This window comes from Anomalospiza imberbis, chromosome 1, assembly GCF_031753505.1.
Source record: "Anomalospiza imberbis isolate Cuckoo-Finch-1a 21T00152 chromosome 1, ASM3175350v1, whole genome shotgun sequence".
NCBI classification, from domain to species: domain Eukaryota; kingdom Metazoa; phylum Chordata; class Aves; order Passeriformes; family Viduidae; genus Anomalospiza; species Anomalospiza imberbis.
This window is the reverse complement of record NC_089681.1, coordinates 135,626,635-135,650,792: the sequence shown is the minus strand read 5'-3', so window position 1 is coordinate 135,650,792 and position 24,158 is coordinate 135,626,635. Positions and strand designations below refer to the sequence as shown.

The 24,158-nt window shown below is 39.9% G+C and overlaps 1 protein-coding gene across 1 annotated transcript in view; it reads right to left on the bottom strand.

The window, feature by feature from the left end:
- Positions 1-701: 701 nt before the first annotated feature.
- GAD2 (glutamate decarboxylase 2) overlaps positions 702-24,158 on the bottom strand; it is a 40,601-nt gene continuing 17,144 nt past the window's right edge. The window contains exons 8-16 of the mRNA XM_068171911.1: positions 18,379-18,458; positions 15,236-15,290; positions 13,676-13,792; positions 12,524-12,588; positions 8,625-8,703; positions 6,812-6,961; positions 4,975-5,082; positions 3,930-4,019; positions 702-3,292 (exon numbers count right to left, since the gene is read on the bottom strand). Coding sequence (XP_068028012.1) covers positions 3,119-3,292; positions 3,930-4,019; positions 4,975-5,082; positions 6,812-6,961; positions 8,625-8,703; positions 12,524-12,588; positions 13,676-13,792; positions 15,236-15,290; positions 18,379-18,458 — 918 coding nt within the window. The 3' untranslated portion in view covers positions 702-3,118. The remainder of the gene's footprint in view (positions 3,293-3,929; positions 4,020-4,974; positions 5,083-6,811; positions 6,962-8,624; positions 8,704-12,523; positions 12,589-13,675; positions 13,793-15,235; positions 15,291-18,378; positions 18,459-24,158) is intronic.

The following is a 24,158-nucleotide window of genomic DNA, read 5'->3' as shown; positions in this document are numbered from 1 at the left end:
TCTATTTCCTTACAGATTTTCTAGCTGGGCTCTGTGCAGGTATTCAGCATAGGTGTTGATCTTAAATTCTGCTAGAGACTTAAAGAAATGATAGGGGAAAATCCCATTTCAGGCATGAGCTTCCAGACTGCTGTAGCTTTAAAAGCACAGTTTTAATTTCTCTGCTGCTGGTATTGCATTAGGCAGTATCGCAGAGGGTGGAAGAGAAATAGAGCAGATTGGTGGCAGATTTTGAAGGGAGGTGGCCTTGGGCTAGGAGAGACCTAAAGATTAAAATCTTAAGTTTTTGTATTGGCTCTTTTGTCTTTTTTACTTCATATCAGTTTTAAATTGTTGCCATTGTATAGTCTGTGCTGTCCTGGCAAGTGCCCTGACTGCTTTCACTGCTGTCCTGAAGGCTGATTTGAGTCTATGGTTAATTTGGGGATAAGTATTTGTGAAATAAAAAGACAAAACAGAGCATAAAAAAAAATTGAGTCTGTCTGAGGAGAAAAAAGCAACTAAATCCATCTTGTAAAGATAAGGTGCAGGAATACCAGATGGCAGATTTACCCTTGTGTGCTGGTGCTGAGTATTGCCTCCAAAAAAGGTCTGGAATACTGACTCAGAACAGGTCTAGTGGTGGAGTTGGTATTTTTATGTTACAGTAGTGAACAAAATGCATTTTGTAATGAAAAAAATCCAGTAGGAGACATAAAAAGTTCCAATTAAACATTCTCTTTATTGGGGCCTTGCTCCGAAATGGCACAAGTGATAAATGCTTAGAGTGCTCATCAGTGCTGCTAATGAAAAGACCCAGAGTCACATGTTACACTTTTATTTGGATTTAGATAAACACCACAGATAAGATACTTTGGTCAAACACAAGAACAGATTGCTATGCCGCTCCTTCCTGGCTGCAATAAGTACAGTAATGAGTAAAAAAAAATATGCCGGTTCTCCTGGAACACCAAATGTAAATCTTGGATTGGCACATACATCTAATAAATACGCTGTTTGCACTTAGCACTTTAAAACGTAATTGCACATGCAAGATGTAACCGGGCTACTGATCACCTTTGTCATGGTCCCTGTCCTATTTTTACTTTATAGGTTCTTTGCTTGCCTTTTTCCCAGCAAGGAAAAAGAATATAATTTGCTGCTCTAGTCAGTATTTCTGTGATTAATCTGCTGATTTTGACACGTTTAGCAGAGGTCACATTGAGGCCTTTCTGGTAGAACTGGTATCTCCTCTACAGCTTGGCTTGAAGCACAATGCAGGTGGCAGTGGAAGTCCACTGAAGTGAGGTGAGGGGCGTGCCCAGAAGCTGACGAGGAGAGGTTAACATCAAGCGAAGATACGGTAGAGGGACAGGCGTGAATGCAGTTCTTACAACATCAAGAGTCAATACTACTACCACACAAATAACGACATATCAATAATATATTGTACAAGCTTATACAGCAACACATGTTGATTTGCAACATTGTACAGTTTAAATCTAAAGTGCACAGCCTCAATCTGAGGTGACAAAACAGTACTATCAATATAATAAAGGCAACACAATTACAGACACTATTTATTTCCTCTTACTTCATGTCCTCATATTACATTGAATCAATACTCCATTTATCTATTTTAGATGAAATTAAACCCACATTGCACTTCTTTTTTTGTCTTCAAGTATTTTAGAGACAGCAAAACCATATTGCTTTACAAACACAAGTTGGCCATTTAGGCAAAGTTAAAACCAAAACTTAGTAGGGTTATAAGTAGACAGGTCAAAGCTGCAGAACTCTTACCAACACTTCCAGATGTTGGGGGGAGAAAGGATAAATTTAAGTTTCCATGCCAGAGACACCTCTAAAGCTAAGGAGTGATGCAGCAAATAATTTCTGCAAGAGCCGTGCCCATGGTTTCTAAAGCGGTTGTGAGGCTCTGTAGGGGTTGTTCTTTGGCAGATAATATCTTGACTTTATTGTAGACAAGGATGGAGTCCAGCACTGTGAAATCCTTTGACAAACCAGTCTGTACCTAGACCCCATCCCTGTCACTCAGATTACAGTCATATTTAATTTAGGCCTTGTCTTGCAGATCTGTACATCTGTAAGAAGTCTTCATCGTCTTAATGTAGCTGTGAGGTTTTCAATATAGTTTGGGACTGCTCACAGCAGAAATAGTTTTGAGATAAGAATTTACTCAGACAAGACCTTTTTTTTTTTTAAATAGGCTTTTTAAAACACAGAACACAGAAACCATCCAAATGCAACCTTATTTCAGTCTTGGTTAGCACTGTATATTGATTGTTTATCTGCTTAGGCCACGTGGGAAACATAATTAGGAATAATAGCATCCTATTGTTGTACTGTAATTGATCTTATTAAGTGGTTGTAAGAGCTGCAGTCCTCTTGAGGTTTTTCAGTAACCAACCCTGGAGATGTACAATCCATATGACGTGGAGAAAGAATGTATTACATGGGCTTGTCTTTTAAAATAAGCAGTAATAAATATTTGAGGCACCCCCATCAAAAGAAAAAGAATCCCAGTTAATTTTTAGCTTCTGTACTTGCAGTTTTATAACCCATATAAAATAAAAATATATAGTTTACAAAATAGGATTTTTTATATATATATATATATTTCCTTTTGTAAAACTATACTTATTTAAATACATTTGAAATGCTGCTATAGGTAAATTACAAATTATGATCTAATACTACGAAAAAGGCAAAATCCTTTCAAACATACAGCATGTATATTCTGCATCTCACCACCCCCTCCCACTTCCCCCAGTCTGATTTTGTCATAATTTTGGGCAACTTTGGCATCATTTAGTCTGATTGCTATTAATTTAAAGTAATTATTATATTAAAATTTGGGGTAAAATTTAAAGTATCTTCTGGTCTTCTTTATTTGTTTCAATGAAGCTTTTTTGTGCAGCTAATTATTAAGGAGGCATTCTAAAACTCAGAAAGGACTTTAAAGGAGCCATGTTTCTTGATTTTAAACTGTACTCTACTCCAACGCCACAATATAGAAATAGATTTACTTTGGAACAAACTACAAATACATTCGCACAGTTTGTGACAACTTAATTGTCTACTTAGAGGTCCAGGAACAGACTTTCACACCCAGTTATTATAAATCTTGTCCCAGGCGTTCTATTTCATCAATCAGGAAATCGATGTCTTGGTGAGTGGCCGCAGGGTTGGAGATGACCATCCGGAAGAAGTTCACTTTGTCTCCCAGGGGCTGATAGCTCACCATGGTCGTGCCATACTCCATCATCCTGGCTTTTATCACTGGTGCCACCTGCAAAGCAACAGAAAGTAGGGGATGATGATGATGATGACTATTATTATTGTCATTATTATCATTATTTTCATTATTGTCATCACCCTCATTGTTATTAAAACAGAATATACTTCCTTTTCTTTATAGAGGATGGAGAGCTACAAGCAGCTGAAATGAAATTACATCCAATATTAATAAAAACATTAACCTCCAGTAAGGAATAAATGTCACACTGAAAAGGCATTCAGTTTATCCTGTTTCTTTGTCAGGCTCTTTAACTGACTGGGGAAATTTCCCTCTGCTACTTTCTCAATATTGGTGACAGGGACACAGTAGCTGTTTTTTGTACTGCTCATAACATGGCTACAATTGTTTTCATATGCTCAGGTGCTGTAGTGCTGTTGAGCTTTTGCTGCCCTTGCTGTGTTTAGTGACTGCAGTTCACAGTACCTTCAGTACATAAACACGGAGCAAATACGGGCTCTGGACACCAGGCAAAGCCAGGGAACACCACACCTTGGGACCAGAGCAAGGTGGTGCCAGACTGGCCTGCAGTAAAACGACCATGGAGCTGTCATTTGCCAGAACCTCACTTGCCCTGTGCCCTGGGAGATCATTCTGGGGATTGCCTGCCTGCAAGGGTTTCACTGCTCACCTTCATCAGGCGGCTCGTTCTCTCTTCGCTGTCCTCCATTCCACGCAAGCTGGGAGGTATGTACCAGAAGCAGACATTGGTGTGCTGAGGCTAAGCACAGAATAATAATGGTTTACGTTGTAAGAAATGCTCATAATGTCTCAATTGCAATTAAGTTCATGCCTTCCCTCCCTCTCATACATCATCTTGTGACAGCAGTCAATGATTTTCATTATTGTGGTCCACTGAGAGTCATCATCATTATTAATGCAGAAAAGATAATTCTAAGCAATTTATTCCCAGGGTGTCAGATGCAAAACACATCATCCAGCTGGGCAAATATATTTATGCCTTTCTGAAAGGCATCTGGATTTTGCAGCTCCTGTCCCCTCCAGGGGCTGAAGGGATTGTGTGGCTAAGGCAAGAGTCTATTACAGATAATTTAGAGGTGAGGACCGTGTCATTTACTCTTATTATGTGATAGAATAATACAGAATCTGATTCTGTAAACAGGACCCACAGGTGTTGCATAAGATAGTCTAAGATTTTCTTACATTTAATGAAATTTATTACTTCTCAATTTTATTCAGCTAGCTGCTGTATTAATATGCATGCACCACAGCATCTTAGCTCATCTAACATCTATGGGACCACTAAGCAGAAAGGCATAAAGTAAGGACTAGTTGACATTTTTTGCATTTTTTGTGCATTTTGTGGGGTACTGTACACCCACTCCTAACAGACTCTGCTATTAGCAAACTGCAACTTGTTTTTACAACGTAAGAGCTGGTTCTCATTGTACCTCTGTGTGCTGTGTTAGGCTGAGATACCGGTGTTTTGTTTCAGCAGGGTTAAACTGAACAAACTGAACACTTATGCACAGCTGCCTCATCTTCCTTGTCCCTGCACTCCATGAGGAAGAGAGGAACTGGCACAACAAGAGGTTTTGTTACAAAGGTCCCTGCTTTCTGTCTCATGCTGCTTGATTTGACCTGCTCGTGGCATCCCAATAGGTAATGAAGCAAACACTGCTGACCACCTGAGAAAAAGAAGTTGCACTACATACCTTTCCATCAAACACCATTTCATACCCTTCTCTGTTCTTTATTTTATTGTATAGGTATTCAGCAAGTTCCAAGCACTTATCAATTTGTGCTTCAAATCCTGTGGTTCCCTTTACAGAGAGATGAAGAAAAGAAGTTACGTAAATATCTGTTCTATGAATTAAAAGGGCAAAAGGACCATGCAATACTTGGAAACACATCAGCTGAAGTCACCTCTCAGAAGTCTCTGTGAGATCAAGGATCTGATTCTATGTGATAAGGGCACTTTGATAAGCAGAGCTCATTTGTCTCTAGCTCTTGCCACTGACACACTTATAGCCAACTCTGCAAAATAAGCATCAGGTACTTGCTTGGTTCTCAGGAATATTTTGCTGAGAACCTGAACAGCACCTCAAAGGGTGTCTTTGGTAGATTTTGCAGAGAGGCTGAGGATGGTTTTGGACAGCTTGGACTGGCATGGAGTGGGGTGTTCAGGAGGTGTTGAGTTTCAGACATGGGGAGTCTCCCACTATTTTCAGGATAGGGGATTTTCATCTTCCAGGAATGTTATGCTGGGGACTTTCCAAGATTATTTTTTTCTTTTATAGTTAAGCACAGAATGGGTAGATACACTTTTAGAGCCCTGTCTGATGCCTGTGGAAATGCACACTTTGCTTAGATACTACCCTGCCTCTGTAGTGTTCTTTCTTCTTTTCTAACAGATACCATACAAACTCAGAAGCTGTGTTTTTAAGAGTTGCAGAAAAGCCTGCTTTTTCTTCCCTGGCAGAAGTCATAATCCTCTCTGTGACATCATAATTGTTCCTGCAATCCCCAACTGTGATGCCTCAAACAAAGGATGCAGCTTCAAGAGGGAGGAAGGGGAATAAACAACTGGAATAGACAAACTCTTTAAGAATCACACACCCTATTTTGTAATGTTAGTATTACAAGCAGAGTGTGAAAAGACAAAAAGCAGTACAAGCCATATTGAAAAAATGGGCTTTAGGAGAAATGTCTCTGAGTAACAGATGCATGTCCCTGATAAATCTGTTCTGGCAATGCAGAACTGACTTAAAAGCCCATGTCATTATCCCGCTGTGTATAAAGATTTCAAAACAGAGTAGAGGTAGCCCTGGGAGAAAGGCTTGGAGTAAAAGAAACATGTGGCTAAAATCGCCTGCCACTCTGCAGACCCCAGTTAGCAATACAGCTATTGCATCCTCCTTTACAAACTCCCACACCTCCTCAGAGGTTTAATGAAGCACATGAGAATCTTTAAAGCTTTCTGGAAATGAAAACAGGGATATCATCTCCTCTGAACCAACCTTAGGCAACCTGACATAATAGATTAAATAAATACACACAGGAACTTATGTAGTAATATAGATAAAAGTAATCACTAGAGCTAGTGTTTACAGATTTCCCAATGAAGTTATCCTCTACTTCTTCAAAAGATTACTTCATATCTACTGCATGCAATTAGGTATTGCCTAGGTATTCCAGTCTTGGTTTGCCATGTATAATTTCTGAATATTATTAAAACATCTTTTTATTTCCAGAAATCATTGTAACAACATTCCCAGGCATATGATTTATGCTGTTAGACTCCTACGGTTACACAAGGCAAATGCTATGCAAAGCCATACAGTTCAAGTTTCAAAATCATGTGTGCTGCTTTGAAGCTCCATCCTTAAAAGTATAAAACCCCCAGAAAATAATAATGTTCTTTCTTTCATGTTATATATGTGAAATTCAGGTCAGGTATTTTCTAAAATTATGATTACAGAAAAAAAATTCCTCAAGTGTATCTGGTGTGCATTATTTTAATACAAACAAATGTGCAGCAGGCAGTCCTACCTTTGCCCTCCACATCAGCCATAGCTTGAAGACATCAACATGCCGTCCACACTGCAAAGCCTTGTCTCCTGTGTCGTAGGACAGGTCGTAGTGCTTGTCTTGTTGAAAGAGGTAGGAAGCATGCATTTGGTTGCAACTCTGCATCAGTCCCTTATGGACACAAAGACACAAGCAGAGGGATGTCAGCACAGATTTGACTACTGCTTTGAGGGTTGCTTTGGGTGAAAAAACACCCATATTCAGTTGAATTTATGTCCAAGCACAAAAAGAAGATCAAAAAAAAAAAGCACTAAACTAGACTTAGCTGCTCAATGGATTAATCCCTATCAGTGTCTAAAATGCCTTGGTACCTGATCCAGCAATGTGTAATCCACTCCCAGATCCAAATAATTTTTTTTAAAAAGCTGGACATTGTGCCTCCTAGCATTCTTATGCTTAACTTAATTTTTGGACCTTGCCTTTTAGTCTTTGTTCTGGTTCCTTTTCCTCCTTTCCTTTGAAGGCTTCTTTTCTGAGTCAGACCGAGACAACTGGTGACTAATCTAAAGAATATCACTTTTCAATTGCTTTGGTCTCTAACATTCTGATTTTTATTGTTTTCTTTCTTTGTAGGATCAGCTCTTTTCTGCAAAGCCCTCAGCTGTAGATTGGATGCTTCAGCACTAAAGAAAGCTTTGAACAGACAGAAGAGCATATGGCCTTTAAAAACCCAGCTAGACCTATTTCTGGGCTGCAACATACCATTCTAAGAGGCAACTTTGTGGGAGGGACAGAAGCCAACAAGGTGAGGAAACCTGGCTCATGAAAGCATGAGGTTTCCTTTTTAGCTTTTCAAGTAAAAGGCAGAGAGCCACGTTCTGGCTCTAGTTAAGATCTCAACCAAGTTTATGGTATACCTTAGGCTGTTGCCTAAAATGGCTATTTCCAGTCCAAGAAGAATCATAACATGGCTGTTTATCATCAAGTCTAATCTTTATGTGTAACTCAAAACTGAGATAGCAAAATGAGAGGGAGAAAAGAATTGACTTTTTCCTAATCTGAACCATCTGTTCTCAGTAGAAGTCAGGGATGGTAGACTTCAGCTGGGCAGGCTTTGTCTTAGGGAACTGACCCAGAGGGCAAATAAAAGCCAGTTTCTCTCTTCCTAAGTGCAATCACTTTGTATACAATCTGTTGTACAGCTGTTAGCAAAACAGCAACCTGCTTTTTGATAGCTGGTCTATTAAGTGGTGGCTGTACGGCAGCTGTCCCAGTCAGTGATGGTTATATGAAAATTACAGGCCTGAAGGGTAATTCAAATGCTAGCATTAAATGAAACGTTTACTTTTTATTCCAAGTGCACTTAGTGTTCCATTTTTTACTTCCACGTGCCCCCAAGTGGATATATAGATCAAAGCTGGGTAGGAGTATCATGAAAATCTAGAAAGTGTAATAATGCCTCCATTCTGGACCAAATATTGTGCTGCATGTAAACCAAGACTTTCACCCCAAGAGGACCAGAGTTCACCTGCAGCTGCATCTTATGCTACACAACTACTGGTGGGGTTACACAGTCATGCAGCCATAACTTAACCATGGACACTTAGAATGGAAAGTCAAAAAACTCTGTACAGATATTGACATTGATTGCCTCATTTTTGCTAGATATCTGCTTTAATTCCTTCTGCAGTCAAGGCTGTCTCTTCTCAGTTCCTGTTATAATCCTCATCACATTAGCAAGTATTAGCTATGGCACAGTTATGAAGAAAATATCCGGGAGTTTCAGAAATAAAATGCCAGAAAGAAGCAGAGAAGCACGTATATTGTGACATACCTCTTCTCTTACCAGCAGGGCTGAACACTGCAGTGGGACACCCATCATCTTGTGAGGGTTCCAGGTTACTGAGTTAGCCCTGGGACAGAAAACCACGTGAAACTCAGACATTGTACTATGTGATGAAACCCCAGAGGCATTTAGAAATAATTAGAATAATACCAAACATGTAGCAATGCTCACTTTTTTTTTTCCTTTTTCTGAGCAACCTAAGTTGAAAATAATCATGGCTGATATTAGGAAAGCAATGCCTTCACACAGGACCTAATCCACTCCAGTTGGCTTTTGGATGACAATCCTGGCAAATTACCACAGGATAATTGCTCTATCCACTAAATTTAATCAGCATTAAACTTTCTGGAGAGTCATCTATACTTTACAAACATAGGGCAAAATTCCTAAAAACACACACTTGACTGATGAACTTTCTAAAACTGCACAGTCAATTAAAAACACAGATAGGAAGCTGGCAACCTAGCAGATCTCCCTCCCTCTGATTCCAGTTTCAGCAAGATTTTAGTAACTAGCTCACACAGGCATTTTGAAAAATTCCTTTTAATACTTCTGGGTATCAGTAAGTCTCTGAGTAACCTTGAAAAGCTGGCCCAAAGTAATTTTTCTTGTTTCTCTGATGATGGCAAATTTTCACAGCTCCCTAATTTTTGCTTGGCTACAGCAATTCACACAACTAAAGTAATAAGCATGGAACTGACCCATCTTGCCAGAAAAAAGTCTGATTCTGCCTCCCTTCAGGACACATGTGTTGGAAAAACTGCTGTCAGCCTAGGTTTTGGGAACAAACAGAGAGCTGACACAATACAGTCTAGAGAAGAGACATTTGAGACTGTGGTGATGGCTGAATGGAAGATTGTCCAGTTGTTTATTATTTTAATTTTGTGTTACGCTTGACTGGCTATTTTATAATTACTATTGTTACATATGATGAGTTAGCTGATAAATTTATGTATTTGCATCCTATTTGGCAAGCTGTCAAGGACACAGTGCAATGTGATTTTATCTAGTGCAGTGATTTGTATTTTGATATTTTGATGGTATGAATTGGTATAAATCAGTCAACTGAGGCATGGGAATACTTAAAGGACCCAGGACACACTTGCAGGTAACACTGATGTAAACAGAGGTGAGCATGTTAGAATCTAGCAGTGTTCTCCTTTGTAAGACTTGAAGACAGTGCTACAGGTTTATGCACCTCCTGCCAAATTACTTCCACTCCTTCAAAGCAAGCAACCTCAAAATTCACATGGACATCAGGCAGTCTTTCTTCTGTGCCTTCTTCTTTGCTATTTAAATGGGACTGTTCAAAGTGTCTTGTGCAAAATCTGTAGGGAACAGTCTTCCACAGGCAACATCTGGCCACTTGGCTTGGCTTTTTCAATATTTGGCAGCTTTTAATCAGCTCAGTCAGTCATCTGATTACAACACCAAAGCTAATGGTTCTGAACATCCACTCAGTCTATGAGTTTCCCTTGATATGATAGTTTTTAATTTTATTTGTGCCTATGCAAAATCAGATGGAAATTCTTTAAGAGACCTCCAAGTAACAATAGTGGTATGTATTTTCTCATGCAAAAGGGTTAGTTACTGACAACAGCCAGATGGGAATTATCTGTCTAAAACATTTAATTTACCCTATGGTCATTTATTTACCTAATTACATACCAATTGCATAAAGAAAAAGAATTTATTATGTAAAATAAAAATCCACCGTTTTTTCATTTGTTATCAGTTATTTTGGGCTTCTGTCATCAGTATGTATTTGAAGAAATTGCTGGCCAAGACAAACAGTGAAGTAAAAAAATCTACAGGAATCCAGAGATATTTTCCAAAACCATGTCATTTTTGCCCAAATAACCGAGCACCAAGAACCTATGTGATTTTTTGGCTATGGGTCAAAAAAAAGATTTCAGATTTCATCAAACGGATGAAATTATTACAGATTTCATCAAATGCATGACAGGAGAGATTCATCACTGGCAGAATTTTGTCCTGAGCCATCATTAAATACAGACTGATGCAATCGCTGACCAGCTACAGCCCCGGGAAGGATGCCCAGACCCTCTAAGGGAGCATTCACCCACTGCACGCATGTTTTTCTCATGCAGCTGTGAGCCCCTGCCTGAGCCTCTGGACAGGGGACACCAGGCTGGAACTCCTGATGTTGGCCAGACCTATCTACTCCACACACTGGGGCTCGTGCTTCCTTCAGCGCGCCTTCCAGCACCTTGAAATCTGCCATGAGGAGGCTGGAGGGCATGGTAAGGACAGTCCTGCAACTCGTCCTCCTGTGACAGGAGTATTTCTGCTGGGCTGACTGTTACCAGAAGGATGTGAGTACTCAGGGCACAGTGTGCTGCAGTAAATGTTCCCTCTCCCATCAAACATGAGTAACAGCTTCAGTTCTCTTCTACTCAGACCTGTGATGACTCCATTATCTACCACAAAACAGAAAGGTCCTTAAAAGGTCTCCTCTAAAGGTTCCCACACTTGAGATCTGGACAAACAGAAACAAGCCACTGTGTCCAGCAAGGAGGGGAACAGCATTCAAAATACTGAATTTCCTTAATTCACTGCAAACATACTGAGATGGTACTTGTCAAAGCACTTGATAAAATCCAGTGGAGTTCTGGATCTACAGCTATTATGTGGTAAATGCTCCAAAGTAGATTTAACCTGAACTTCTCATTCCAGCACAATTTGGACAGCAAGAGGCAAACCCTTTGTATCATACTCTGCCCTCAAAGGCAACGAGGTAGATTTTTGCTTGTTGGATATTTGTCCTTTTAATGCATGATATATAAGTCTGGAGTGCTGTAGGCAGTCTTAACTAAATGAAATTATAGAATCATTGGCTGCTTTCCACATTTTGCATGAGAGATGTATGAGAAAAGAACTGAATCAGCAAGGTATCCTCCCAGTCTCCAGGATCACGATTGGGAAGTTGTTTGTAATTTTAATTGGCAAGGAACAGCAATTTGATTTAGTGATAAAGGAGGAAGGGAGTAATGCTTTACTCTCAAACATCATAAGCTTCAGTAAGTAAGGAAATGCAAGTGACTCCATCCAGCCCAGTTATAATGCCTCTAGAAAGTGGACTAAATAGGTGACTGGGAAGAATACAGACCAGGGCAAGCATCTCTGAAATTTCTCTAAATACTCTCTGAGCTTCCACTAATTTGTGGCTCACAGAAATCCTGAATAGTTTTTATCTTTCCTTGAATGTAGATAAATCTCAACATCCTACAGGAAAGCATTTCCATGCCTTAACTAAATGTTTCTGAGTAACCAGCTGGTTTTAAGTTCAAGCTCAGTCCTTCTAGCCTGGACTAGCATCACTTACATTCATCTGCATTATCTGCAATGCTTATGAGCTCATGACTACAACTGTGTATATATCCAGGCACAGATTTACTGAAGACATCAATAACACAGTCTGGAGAGGGCTATTCTCTCCAGAAGTGATGGAGCAGGACATCTGTCCTAACTGCACGTGTACCCACATTTTATACTTGAAGTTTTATACTTCAGTGTATAAGACCTAAAAGATTCACTTCTTAGAGAAATTAAATTGCTAATTCACGTTGGATGCTGAATCAGAGAATGCTGCAGAAACTACTCTGGACCTGTGCATGCACGGTGGGAAAAGAGAGAAACAAGCATGGAATGTCTGCTGTTTATACTTCAAAACAAATTGCCACACTACTGTAGCACAAAGGCACTCTGCAATGCTGCTTCGACTGGAAGGACAGTTTGTATGATTTCTCCCAACTGTATCTCAGAGATAACACTGATCCTTAATTTTTACAGGCATTGCTATGGTAATCAAGAGTATGCTAAAATGCATTTAATAAATGTCTTTTATTGATACTAATAAACCATACCTTTCGATGCCATTTAACTTCCATTTGTGTTTCCTTGACATCAGGAGCCCACCACCCCATGCTCCCTGGAAGGCAAGATACATTATCTTAATGAGAACTCTGCTTTCCTCCGTGATGACATCTGTGCCTTCCCATCAGTTTGGGACCCTTTTTATTTCACTGATGTGGCACATTCCAAAATGACCAGGCAGATGGGGCCCGAGGCATGAGCTGTGCTAACAATTTTCTTCCAGCAGCTTGGAAGCAGCAGTTAATAGTGTCTAATCCAGGCTTCCACCCTCATCATCTGCAAACACCTCACTCGCCCCCTCCTCTGACACTGGCACACGGGGCGGCCCCATGCTGTAATTAACAACTTGCAGATCTGCTCCTGGGTCAGCTGCCTTTTGTCTTGTAGTCACTAAGTTATAACAACAAACCAGGCTGGGATCTCAGCTGCTCTGGGGGATTTTCATCATATTTTGGACCCACTACTGCATGCCCTCCACTCATTTGCTTTCCTCACAGAGATCCGGGACAAGCAGGCATTTCATGTGACTGAGAAGTATTTAAGGTAAACACAAATTCTTCCTTTGAATGCACTGATTTTGGCTGACAAAGTAATTAAAAATCAAGACTCCCAGACCTATGGGAAGTCAGTTACCAAGCCTTTTTGGAGAAAGGATTTGCAAAAATTACACAGAAGATATTCTAGGGCTGAAAGATGATCCTTCAGAAAGATTTCTTGGCAAGAGCCTGGATAAAGCTAAGAAGCCAATCTGATAAATTTCCCTAGCACTTGCACTAACCTGATCAGCAATTTGCAGTACTTTATTTCAGAAAAATGTATCCTTTTCCTTATATATTTATTTTGCAGCTCTGCAGAAACTGAGTCAGTGCTCAGTACACTTCTTAGTATTTCTTTACTAATAGTATTTAAAGATAAAGCTGAAAGCCAAAAGCACTAAAACTAGGTCAACTTATGTGTCCCAGTTGCTACAAGTACAACTACAGTCCCAGCTCCTAAAATATCCCCCTGACCTGAGCCTTTCAGAGGAGTGGGAAGTCAGTGCTTGAATGTTAGACTTAATTACAGGAACGACACTCTCCAAAATGAATAAATTAATGTTAATACACCTTGTAATCCAGCCCTCCGTGTATGATGGTACTTACATCCACGTGCATCCAGATTTTGTATTTCTTGCAGATGTCTGCAATAGCTATGAGAGGATCAAATGCCCCGTACACTGTTGTCCCAGCTGTGGCACTCACCAGAAAAGGAACAAATCCCTACAAGAAAGCAGAGAGATATTATGGATGGTCAGAGTGCTGCAGCCCCTCATACCATGGCAGACCCAGCTCCCCTTTTGCTGCCCCCACAGTGACCCCACAAGCGTCTGCCAGAGGCCATCCCTGCTGTGCTACACTGGTTTTCTCCACGTTTAGATGCCAGCGATATTATCGTTTCTACCTTAAGGTGGCAGCAAACTTCCAAACCAGTATCCTCCATTTATTACGATGCATGAGACAGGTAAGGGCTCAACAGAACAATTCTGCTTCACACGCCTGCCTGAAACAAAAAAGTCTGCACTGCAGGATGTCACATAAACAAACCTCAAGCAGGCACCGCAGCGAGAGAAGCATTTCTGGCGGACTGTGCCCTGGGCTGCACTGCAGTTATCCCAGCGAGTGCCTGGCCATGCGGTGCCCCAGCTTTGTCAGAGGCAATGTCGTGTTGAGGGAGGCTCCTGGGACAGTGGGCAGCGGAGGTGTGGGGCTCCGGCCCCTTCCCTGCCGCAGAGCAGGGAGACGGCTCCTCACAGGAAAGAGCAGCAGCCTCCACAGGGGCCAGGGACTACCTCCTGAACTCCCTCTGCCAAATGCTGTGCCCACAGCAGAGCACTCACCAGCATCACTTCTGCACTACGGGAACTGGGGTCTGCTAGAATTTATAGCAGTGTTTCATTTTAATTCCATTTTTAGTTTTGTTGATTTCATAAGGAGTATTTAGAGGTCAAGAGTGGCTAGTTTTTTGGGTTTTTTTTTTTGTAGAACTGGGATTCAAACCATCAAAAAGTCCAAACTTCCTTCTGCAACAGTCAGTGGGTTTGAGTGGCACTCTATTACAATTCTGCCTTTTTTTTATCTACTGTATTGCTTTTATTGGAAAAAATGTGCTTTTAATGAAGATTTGTGTTATTAATCAGGTTTGGCTGCTGTGTGTCTAGTGAATATAAATGCTGCAAGCACTGGGCAGAGTTCATTGCATACTTTAATCTGATGCTTTAATTCTAGCTTCTTCTAGTGAACAAATGCAAAAGTATGTGCATTTTTAGAGATATGTGGATTTTAGTTCACCTTCCATTGATTTGGTGAGTCTATGAAAAGTATTTTCAATGCATTAGAATAAAACAAATTTCTCAAAATGATGACTCAAAGCTTTGATAATATTCAGCTGAGAACCTGCATCATTGTCTGACAATATGGAAGAGGAGGATGTTATGCAAAACATCATATAAAAAAGAAAGCCAAATAGCTCATGGATATTATAAAGTAGTTTTAAACCTATTTTCTCAGCAACTCTTGCCTCATTAATTGGCAGGCTACATTTCTCAGAAATAAATCAAAACTTAATGGGCAAGCCTGTGTTGTTTTACCAAGGAAAGCAAACAACTGGCTTTACCATTCTTCGGGGTTTTTCATCTTTGGAAGCAGAAAAGCTGGTAAACTTACTTTTTGTTTGGCTTCAACAATTCTTCTTTCAAGGTCTGATGGGATCATTTTTCCTCTGGAGCAAGAGAGAGTTATATCAGTAACTTGATCCTGATATCAACTTTTGCTGTTACTTCTTCACTTAACAGGAAACCCAAAGAAGAAGCAAAGTGACTATTTGGCCAAGAGTTATGCTGCATTGAAGAGCACAGAAAGACTCTGTCCATTAGTCTGAGTTTTTACCCTATTTATTTAGTCAACATTTGTAGCAATATAGTGATGGTAACTGAGAGAAAGTATCTCATGACCACTCCATTGAAGACTGATGCTGCTCCTTGGAGTCTCTTGGTCCTGTCTGAAGTTACAGTCCTGGGAATAAGCTTCAGTCTCCCAGGGAGAGGCTCAGCCCAGTGTTCCAAGAAGTTCACTGGGTGCCAAATCCTATGGTCCTCTCTCAGCAGGCACAGAAAATGCCAGCTGAGCTGCCCAGCCTTGAGCAGTGCAACTCAGTGGTGCTGTCAGCAGCTGTCTCTGTGATCCCTTCCCAGGGATGAGCATGTTCCAGGGTGACTTTCCCACGGTTTAGTGAATTACATGTTTGCATTTGCTGAAAGCAGGGTGTGAGAAGCTGCCAGTCTAGACCTGCTAAATGCACTGTCAGGCTCTTTGCACTGACTGTATTTGCAACACCTCCAGTATGAACCATCCACTTCAGATTCGGTTGGGTAAGGCTTGAAGGCTAATTTAGGAAATCCTGTAAATTAACTAGGTGCAAGATAAAACAGAGCTGATACTGAATATTAAGGCTATGGTTTTCTTTGCTTTAGACACAAGCAAGTCTATAAAAGAAGAGGCACTATGAATACCTGCAATACAAACATGACAGACTCCCATGTTACAGAAACAAAGTCTTCACCGGCTTTGAATGTTGTACATCTAGTCTGCTATAAATTTTAAAAGACTTTTTCAGATTTTTTCTTTCACTAGGCCCTCATTTCCCACTGCTATAAAAAAAGAACCTTAATTAAAGCTCAAAATGAAGTGGAAACGAATAAACTCATTAGTTTTAGTTTTCTTTTGCATATAAACCCTTGAACTGTTTTCATGACATTTGGATGCATGTCCTTTTAAAAAAATATTAATTTATTGTAATAAGATATTATTGGTTTTTTAAGCTTCCATCCTCACACAGCTTATAGTAAGATGGTATTTATTAAAGTAGAAATGGGTTTGTACTGCTGAGGTTTTTTTTGCAAAATCTCTCCTGCATATTCAAAACAGTAAAATATGGAAAGAATAACTAAAAATAAAAAGCTCTAAATCTAAAAATTAACCCAAATTTTTCTTGCAGAAGTGCAATAAAGTTCTAAAGGGTATTCAGCTCCTTGTGAGCTCCCCCCAGACACATGTACATGATCAGAGAAAAGCAGTAGTAGTCTAAAGCTCAAAAAATGTTCCTGGGATCATTAGAGGAATAAAGAAAATAAAACCATGTCAAAGGAGGGCAATGAGTTCCTCTTCAAAACATTATTTAGATGTTGATCTTTAATAGTTTCTGATTTAGTGAGCTTGTGCATAGAAACATACATAGATCTGGGCAGATGCTTTCATTGCCCAAATTTTTTTACCAAAGCAAGCGATTATCCAGCCCCACGTCACATCAAGTAGATGCAGGAATTCATGAGTGCAATACCTAAGCAGTGTCAAGATTTACCACCTAAACAAGGCAAACTTGGCAGGTGTGGGCCAGAATGGGAAAGAGGCACCAGGCAGTATGCTGGGTCATACATCAAACAAGATATCAACATGCTCCTTCCACACGCCCACATCTTCACAGAAACTCTTCTCAACCACACCAGCCCACATGCTATGCAAACAATCTGCTCTGTCTCTGTGCTGTCTGCTGTGTCCCTGTGAGACACACAGGAATCCTGCTGTTTACTTCAGCGTGGGCAGGCCAACCTTTGTGGTCTTCACAAGAAACCATCACACTGAACTTGCACAAGGGAAAAAAGAAGACAAGGCTTCATTGATCCACATCCATCTGTAGTGAATAGAAACAACTGGGGATTTATTTTGATATGTGTTGGTTGCTCTGACGTCATTAAATCCTCTTGTAGGTGTGTTCAGTCTTTTGTTAATAAAGAGATAATAGGACCATAAGTCAATACATAGGCACTGTGATAAGCACTGTAAATTGCTTACTTGATGCTTGTTTTTTAATGTAGGAGCAGAGTATTTTGATAGCAGCAAAGCCTTCCATTTCTATTAGAGGTTCAATACCTTATAACAGTGAGGGACTCAAATAGCATTTTCTATTGGAAAGACTCTCAATAGAATAAGTAAGAATTGTTCTATTAATTTTTTTGTCCCATAGAAAGTGTTTTCCCTAAACCTGAAAATTTTTATGAGAACATGTTGATTTTGTTAATATACTTTTTTCTCAAAATGGGTTTTCACAAAGAATTGAAATCTTTAAGTTGGGTGAGTTAAGCAGTAAGTTACCTACCACCCTTTCTCAGAGCCTGTGTGAGCTGCAGATTAGCTGCCTCCTGAGCTGTTGGTTTCCAGGGACCACCATCCTTCCTAGCCTATGCTTCCCACAATGCTGCCAAGATCCTTCTCTTCACATCCTACTACAAACACATCCCTACCAAGGGCACTGAGGAAAATGCAATCCAGCTGAGAAAGATGGTAGGGGCATGAAGTAGTAGAATTATAGTAGCAAACGCTCCTAAATATTTTATTTAAAATATAAAAGCCTATAAAAGCCCCACTGCAGCTCATTTTAATGGATTAAAACATGAGAGTCTGATTTGACCAAAACAAGCTTCCTCCTGGTTTCTTAGCACAAAATGTCAAGAATTATATTAGTTTGATATCCTGTTTCACATCAGAATGAAACAAAAAAAAAAAATCAGAAACCCCTGAGGAAAGGAGCTTTTAAGATATTTTATGAACTCTGAAAATGGACCAAACAAAGAAGCTACTAACAGAGCCAGTTCCTCAAGTGGGATAAATTAGTGTAGAGCTGATGAAGCTGACAGTACTATGACAAATTATGCCAACTGCTGACCACATCCTACATACTCTGTCTGAGATGAGTACCTGATGATCCTCTGTTATGCACCACAATAAGAGGTGTATTTGACATCTTTACTTACCTTTCATCACATCTAATCAAAATCACACTATCTGTACCAATACCCAAGGCTGCAGCTCCTTTCTTCACAGAAAAGTGACTCTGAAAAAATAAATTTATTATTATTTATTAGATTTATTATTTGTTGTTTAATTTAATATAAAACACTACGCTCTTGCAAATCCTTCAGCAAGAAGTCCCACAAGGCATTCAGAGCCCTTTTGGAAACTGATCGCTGTAATTTGAGGCTTCAAAGGAGGTCACTACCATCAACTGGAGAAACAGTGATCACCCTAATCTGGGTTTGCTCCTGGAATATTACATACACAACTGTGGTCCATGCTGGACCTTCATGCATACTTGCAGCTTCTATTGCTTGTACAAAATAAAATGTCTAAGTTACACACTGGAGTGCATGTCAGCCTAATTTTCTCTTGCTCATAAGACTTAATTCCCAAGCCAGTGTTGGTGTATAATCCTAAATTGAATCACAGTGACTATGATAATGCAACAGTTTTATATCAAATTATATCCCCAAAAATTTGATTTTGTATTAACTCAAACCCAGCTGTTAACAATATTGTCTAAAGTAATTTTAACTACAGTTTATTAAACACTGAAAAAATGGAAATTCTTTAGATACTACAGTATCATTAGCCTAGGATGTAACACTATAAAAAAGATCCAGAAGTCAAAAACCTAACAAGGATTTTTAAGTGTCCAGAGTGTTAAAGAAGAAAGGAAGACCTAGTTTGCAGATCACAAAGGAAAGAAGTAACCACTACGGCTTTGTCAAGGGAGTATTTGCAAGCAGCAGAGAGCAGTAGGGGAAGAGACTGGCACAATGGTTACATGTGTGGACTTCACTTAAAGGCCCTGAGGGCACAGATTCACTGAATGCTAAAGGACTTTAGACATTATGAACACTTTGAAAATTACAGTAATTCTAAACCAACTTAATGAAAGAGGAAGAAGAGTAGAAGAACTGCAACATGTACATCCAACTTCAGAAGTAAAAAAACCTCTGTGTTTTAAAAATTGCTCAGGGAGTAGTTTTCATTGAGGCTTGAGTGCTATGGTTAAGATTGCTATGCTTAAGATTTTCCAGTACAAATTCCTTTTTTATATGCCTGTATTCTCACCATTTTGGCTGAAATTCTTAATGTTTTCATGATGTCTGCTGACTTTTCAATATCCAGAGATTTTTAAGAAGTTCAGATTGCTCTTAAGTCATGTTTCACTGATGATATATGAACAATTTGAAAATACTTTCTCAGGTAAATATTTTTAATACTAGATTTATTTTCTAAATGCAGTGGGTTGCTACAGCTTTTCCCTGTGGGACATGGCTGCAGTGTATGAACAATGTGTATTGAGCAGCCCCTGAACACGTTGCCTAGATGTAAAATCAGTTTTTGAAGTACTAGTACAGCAAGCCACCTCAGTCCCTGAACTAAGCACACTCTAAAAAGTAAACATACACTCATTGGACCGACTCTTACATGAACTGATGATAATGAAATGCATACTCATCACTTAGATGAGCCACAGGGCATTTGTGCCTGTGCTTAAGTGTTCTGCTGTCCTAGACTTGGTCCCTTGCAGGTAGCCTAACCAAGCTGACATCACCAAGTAGGCTTCCTCTGCATTCTGGGGAAAAAAGGCACCTCCAGGCAAAGATTCATCTTTGTAAGGGTGGCTGGTTTGGAGAAGGTGCTGAATGACATCAGGTGAAGAAGTTTCTTCCCCTTCTCTCTGAACCAAGTCCTGTGATATCCGCTGTGAGAATGGGAAGTGTACAGCATCTGCAGCCACCAGCACCCCAGACACTGCAGATGTTTAACACCCAGACACTGTCCAGCCTATTAAAGCCACTGGTCACTCGTATGTTCACCTTGGAGTTTGCTTTGTTGTTTTTCTAAGCTGGGAGTCTCAAGGTGCTAGGAAGTATTTATACACTGAACATCACAGCTCAGCCATCACACTGACATTTTTCATGGCATGTTATTTACTTCACGAAACTGAATTTTTGAACAAATGCATTTCTGTGAGTTTCATCAGCTTCACTTAATTCAGTGGACTTTTCCCCAGCACAAATGCATTGTAGATGAAGGCTTGGATTGTGACCAATCCAAAACCCTCTAAACATCAAAGATACAAAAGCACTCTTCCCAGCCCTGTGGAACTCCCCTAGCCCTATGGGGCAGCAGTGCAACTTTGTGAGAGAGGGAAGGAGAAGAGGCCATAAAATGCCTATTGGCAGGAGGAGGCTTATAAAAAATTCCCAAGTTTAGGGAAGTATCTTGGAACTTTGCAAAAATTGAGAACAGAGCAAAAATATTGCCGGTATACCGACAGCTCACAGACATGCTATATGAAGACAGAATTGAATTCATATACTTAAAACATTTTAATCTGTTTTTTATTCATGTATTACACAAACTGATGTCCACATACTGGTGGTATAAATATATAATTGCAGGTAGAGATTTAGGAGTGAAGAGTCACAGATATATTTCACTGGGGTTTCAGTCGATGACATTACATTCATTAATTTTGCTCCTTACTCCACACTAGTTAAAAAAGATTTACTGCTGCAATTTATTTTTCTACTAAAAACCAGAACTATTTAAAGTGCCTTAAAAAAGGAAAGACAGATTTAAATGGTCTACTATGAGGAAAGAAATTAAGCCCATGTGCTCAAAGGCATCTACTGGAATATGGCCAAGTGCAGCTGCCTTGCTAAGAAGTCTCATGGCACTGCTAAAAGAGCACTGGGAAAAAAAAAGGAATGTAGTGCTGATAGCTCACTTGCCTGAAGGCTTTTTACGGACTAAAGGGAATTCAGTGGTCAGGAACCAAAACTGGTTTACAGATAAATTGGGAAGAAATACAGAAGTCTGTGCACAGAAGGTAAAATGCAATTACAATTTCTAAACAAACTCTGAATATGAAATGGCTCAATCTTTGTATACAGTCACAGATATATGACTGCTGTTATGTTTCCATGTTTTAGGGCAACACTACAGGGATTACTCCAAGTGCTCGAGAGGCTCTGAAAGAACAAGGATGAAAGCAAAATAGAAAAAATATTGTTGTAGAACCAAAGAAAACTTTCACAATTATAAGTATTAAACTTTGGTTTAATATTTCTATGATGGTGCTGAAAGTTTGGCTGCCTGTGTAATATAATGATAAACACAGAAAACTATAAAGGTCAAAGAGATGAAAAGGTTTGCAGAAATAAACCTGATCAGACAGAACTATTCACAGATGATTTAACTGGGCTAACAAGGAAGGACATTAAATGTGACCCCTTTGCAAATACGAGGGCTACAGACTTTTCAGACACACCAAGAAGGGAGCTTGAACACCATCTTTCACAACACAGCTGTGTAAGAGTTATATGGATCTGAAGCCTTATGGTGGGAGAACCAGGGAACGAAGGGAGGACAGGTGCAGGCTGCCTGATGCCAGTCCTGAAGGAAAAGCCAGGCTTGGGGGCGCTGGAAGGTCTGGAGGTCTGTCCTGGGCTTGCAGACAGGAAGACACACAGGAGGGAATGGGCTGTCACTTCAGCTTCCTGGCTTCCTCCCTCTCTCGCCTCATGCACTGCAAAGGGTGCATGGAAGACTGAAAATACATCCCCAGTAGAGAGGAACCAAATTTCTATATGTAAAGAAATGTGGTAAAATTCATTGGTGGAGGAGAAGGTAAGGATATTAGTGACTAAGAGCGTACTGACAGTCAGAAAAAAAATCAGCGATTCTGAGCCAGGGGAATTTTCCCTTTATGTAACATTTCAAATGCTGTTAGGTATAGGTTTGTTCCCCAGATAGCCATTTTTACATGGTTAGCTTTGTAAGGTAGAGACAGTGTAAATGTATTACACGTGCAATAATGAATAGGCCTCCTGAAAAATGGAAGAATGATTAAAAATGCTGTGATGCTGAAAAGTACAGCATTGTTATCTAAAGTGCTTCAATATACAGATGCTTCTATTTTTATAGCTTGCTAAATTACTTGCTCATCATCTGGCATGGTTGAAGCTGTCACGAACAACCATCCTAATGCCAGAAGCCCCACAGGGCATGGCTGTTTTTTCAGATTGCTGCTTCTCCTTGCTTACATAAATCCAGAGTGGCATGAGCTTAGTGGAGGTGGCTTATCAGTAACCAGTTCCCAAATGCTGAGCAAGCTAAGACAGACATCCTGCAGCTGAAATTCCCCCCCGGTCTGTCACTGGCAGCCTAGTGCCCAGGAGATCGGGACCCCCAGCCTCACCTTATCACCTATGCACCAGCAAAGGAGAACACACTTTCCTATTCACTTCTCTTGGGCTTTAAGCATTGTGCAATCCTTGGATGTGTAGGCTGGGCTATTTCTCTCTTAATAATCTAAAAATGTGTTGCTAGTTCAGGCTTGCTGTTTGGGCTCCCAAAAAGGTGGGGAAGAAAAGGTACCTCCAGAAGGCACTGATCTCTTAAGGCTTTGGCACCTGTTTTAGACTTAAGATGAGTTGTCTTCTGCAGATCTTGCTCTTTTTTATTGGCCATAAAAAGTGTATAGACTAATTCAGATTAAATGTTTACACTTTAGGTGATTAACATTAAGCAATATGAATCCTATCTTTATCATCTGATTTCAAGCTACAGCTTCTCCTGCCATTACCTACAAAAAGAGCACACTGTGTCCTATCCAAATTTTAAATACACTGCAATGGGAGATACATTTGCTATGGTTTCATTTACCTACTGCTATTCAGTTTTTAAAGTTACTTGTTTGTATCAGGTGAGAAATGAGGATATTCATGTTTCTGAAAATACTAGTATGCACATCTTTGGCATTTTTCAAATACACAACTTTATGCTGCTTTTCTAATCAGAAAGACTAATTTGTTTTTTTTCTAGTGCAGATAGTGTTGCAGCAATTGTACATGACAAGAAATGTTGCACTGAGTTCAGGAGGATACTGTAGCAGTATAAAAGCCAGAAGGTATTGCCCAGATGAAGGATTAGACCCAAATGATGATTTTCTCCTTTAGGACTGACTGCACTAGAGCACTACTTTTCTAGAAAATGCTTTTACTTTGATTTGAATGGTGCTACCTGAATTAAGTTGTTCCTCAAATAATACCAAATTTTCAGTTTCCCCCTGGCTTCAAATACCATAAAAATATTTTTCTATTTATTACGCAGTAAGTAATGCAAAGAAAAAAAAAAGTGTGAATCTATCAGTTTAATTTTAAGTTTTCTTAGGTGGAAATAAATCTAATTCCTACTCACTCTTTATGTCCAGAGTGTAATTTACAGCTTTGCAGTCTATGCTACAAAATAGAAAACAGGACTTTCAGGCTACTCAAATCTTCCTCTGGACACAGCACCTCACACAACACCCCCTGGACTGCTTCTGGCAGGTGGCAGTTCTGCAAAGTATCTCCTAAGTTGCAGGGACAGAGGGCAACACTATGTATCATGGAAGTGGTAGACTAGAAATCAGATTTTTATTCATTCCACACAGAAACCAACCCAAAATCTTTCATAGCCTGTGTGAAATGGTCTATCAAGCTACAGACACAGAAGTCACTTTTTAATTTCCTTCTGCATCAGCACCAAGAAGCTTCCTAGTAGGCTTCTGGAACTATTCAGATAAAAACTTCCCAAAGCGACTCTTCTCCCACAGATACGGGAATCGTTTGACACACTCCCTGCAACTAATGGGGTTTATCCACAAAGGGAAAGCAGCATGCATGAAGCTGACTGCTAACTGCCTCCTCTGATCTAGCTGCTGTGTGGATGCTGA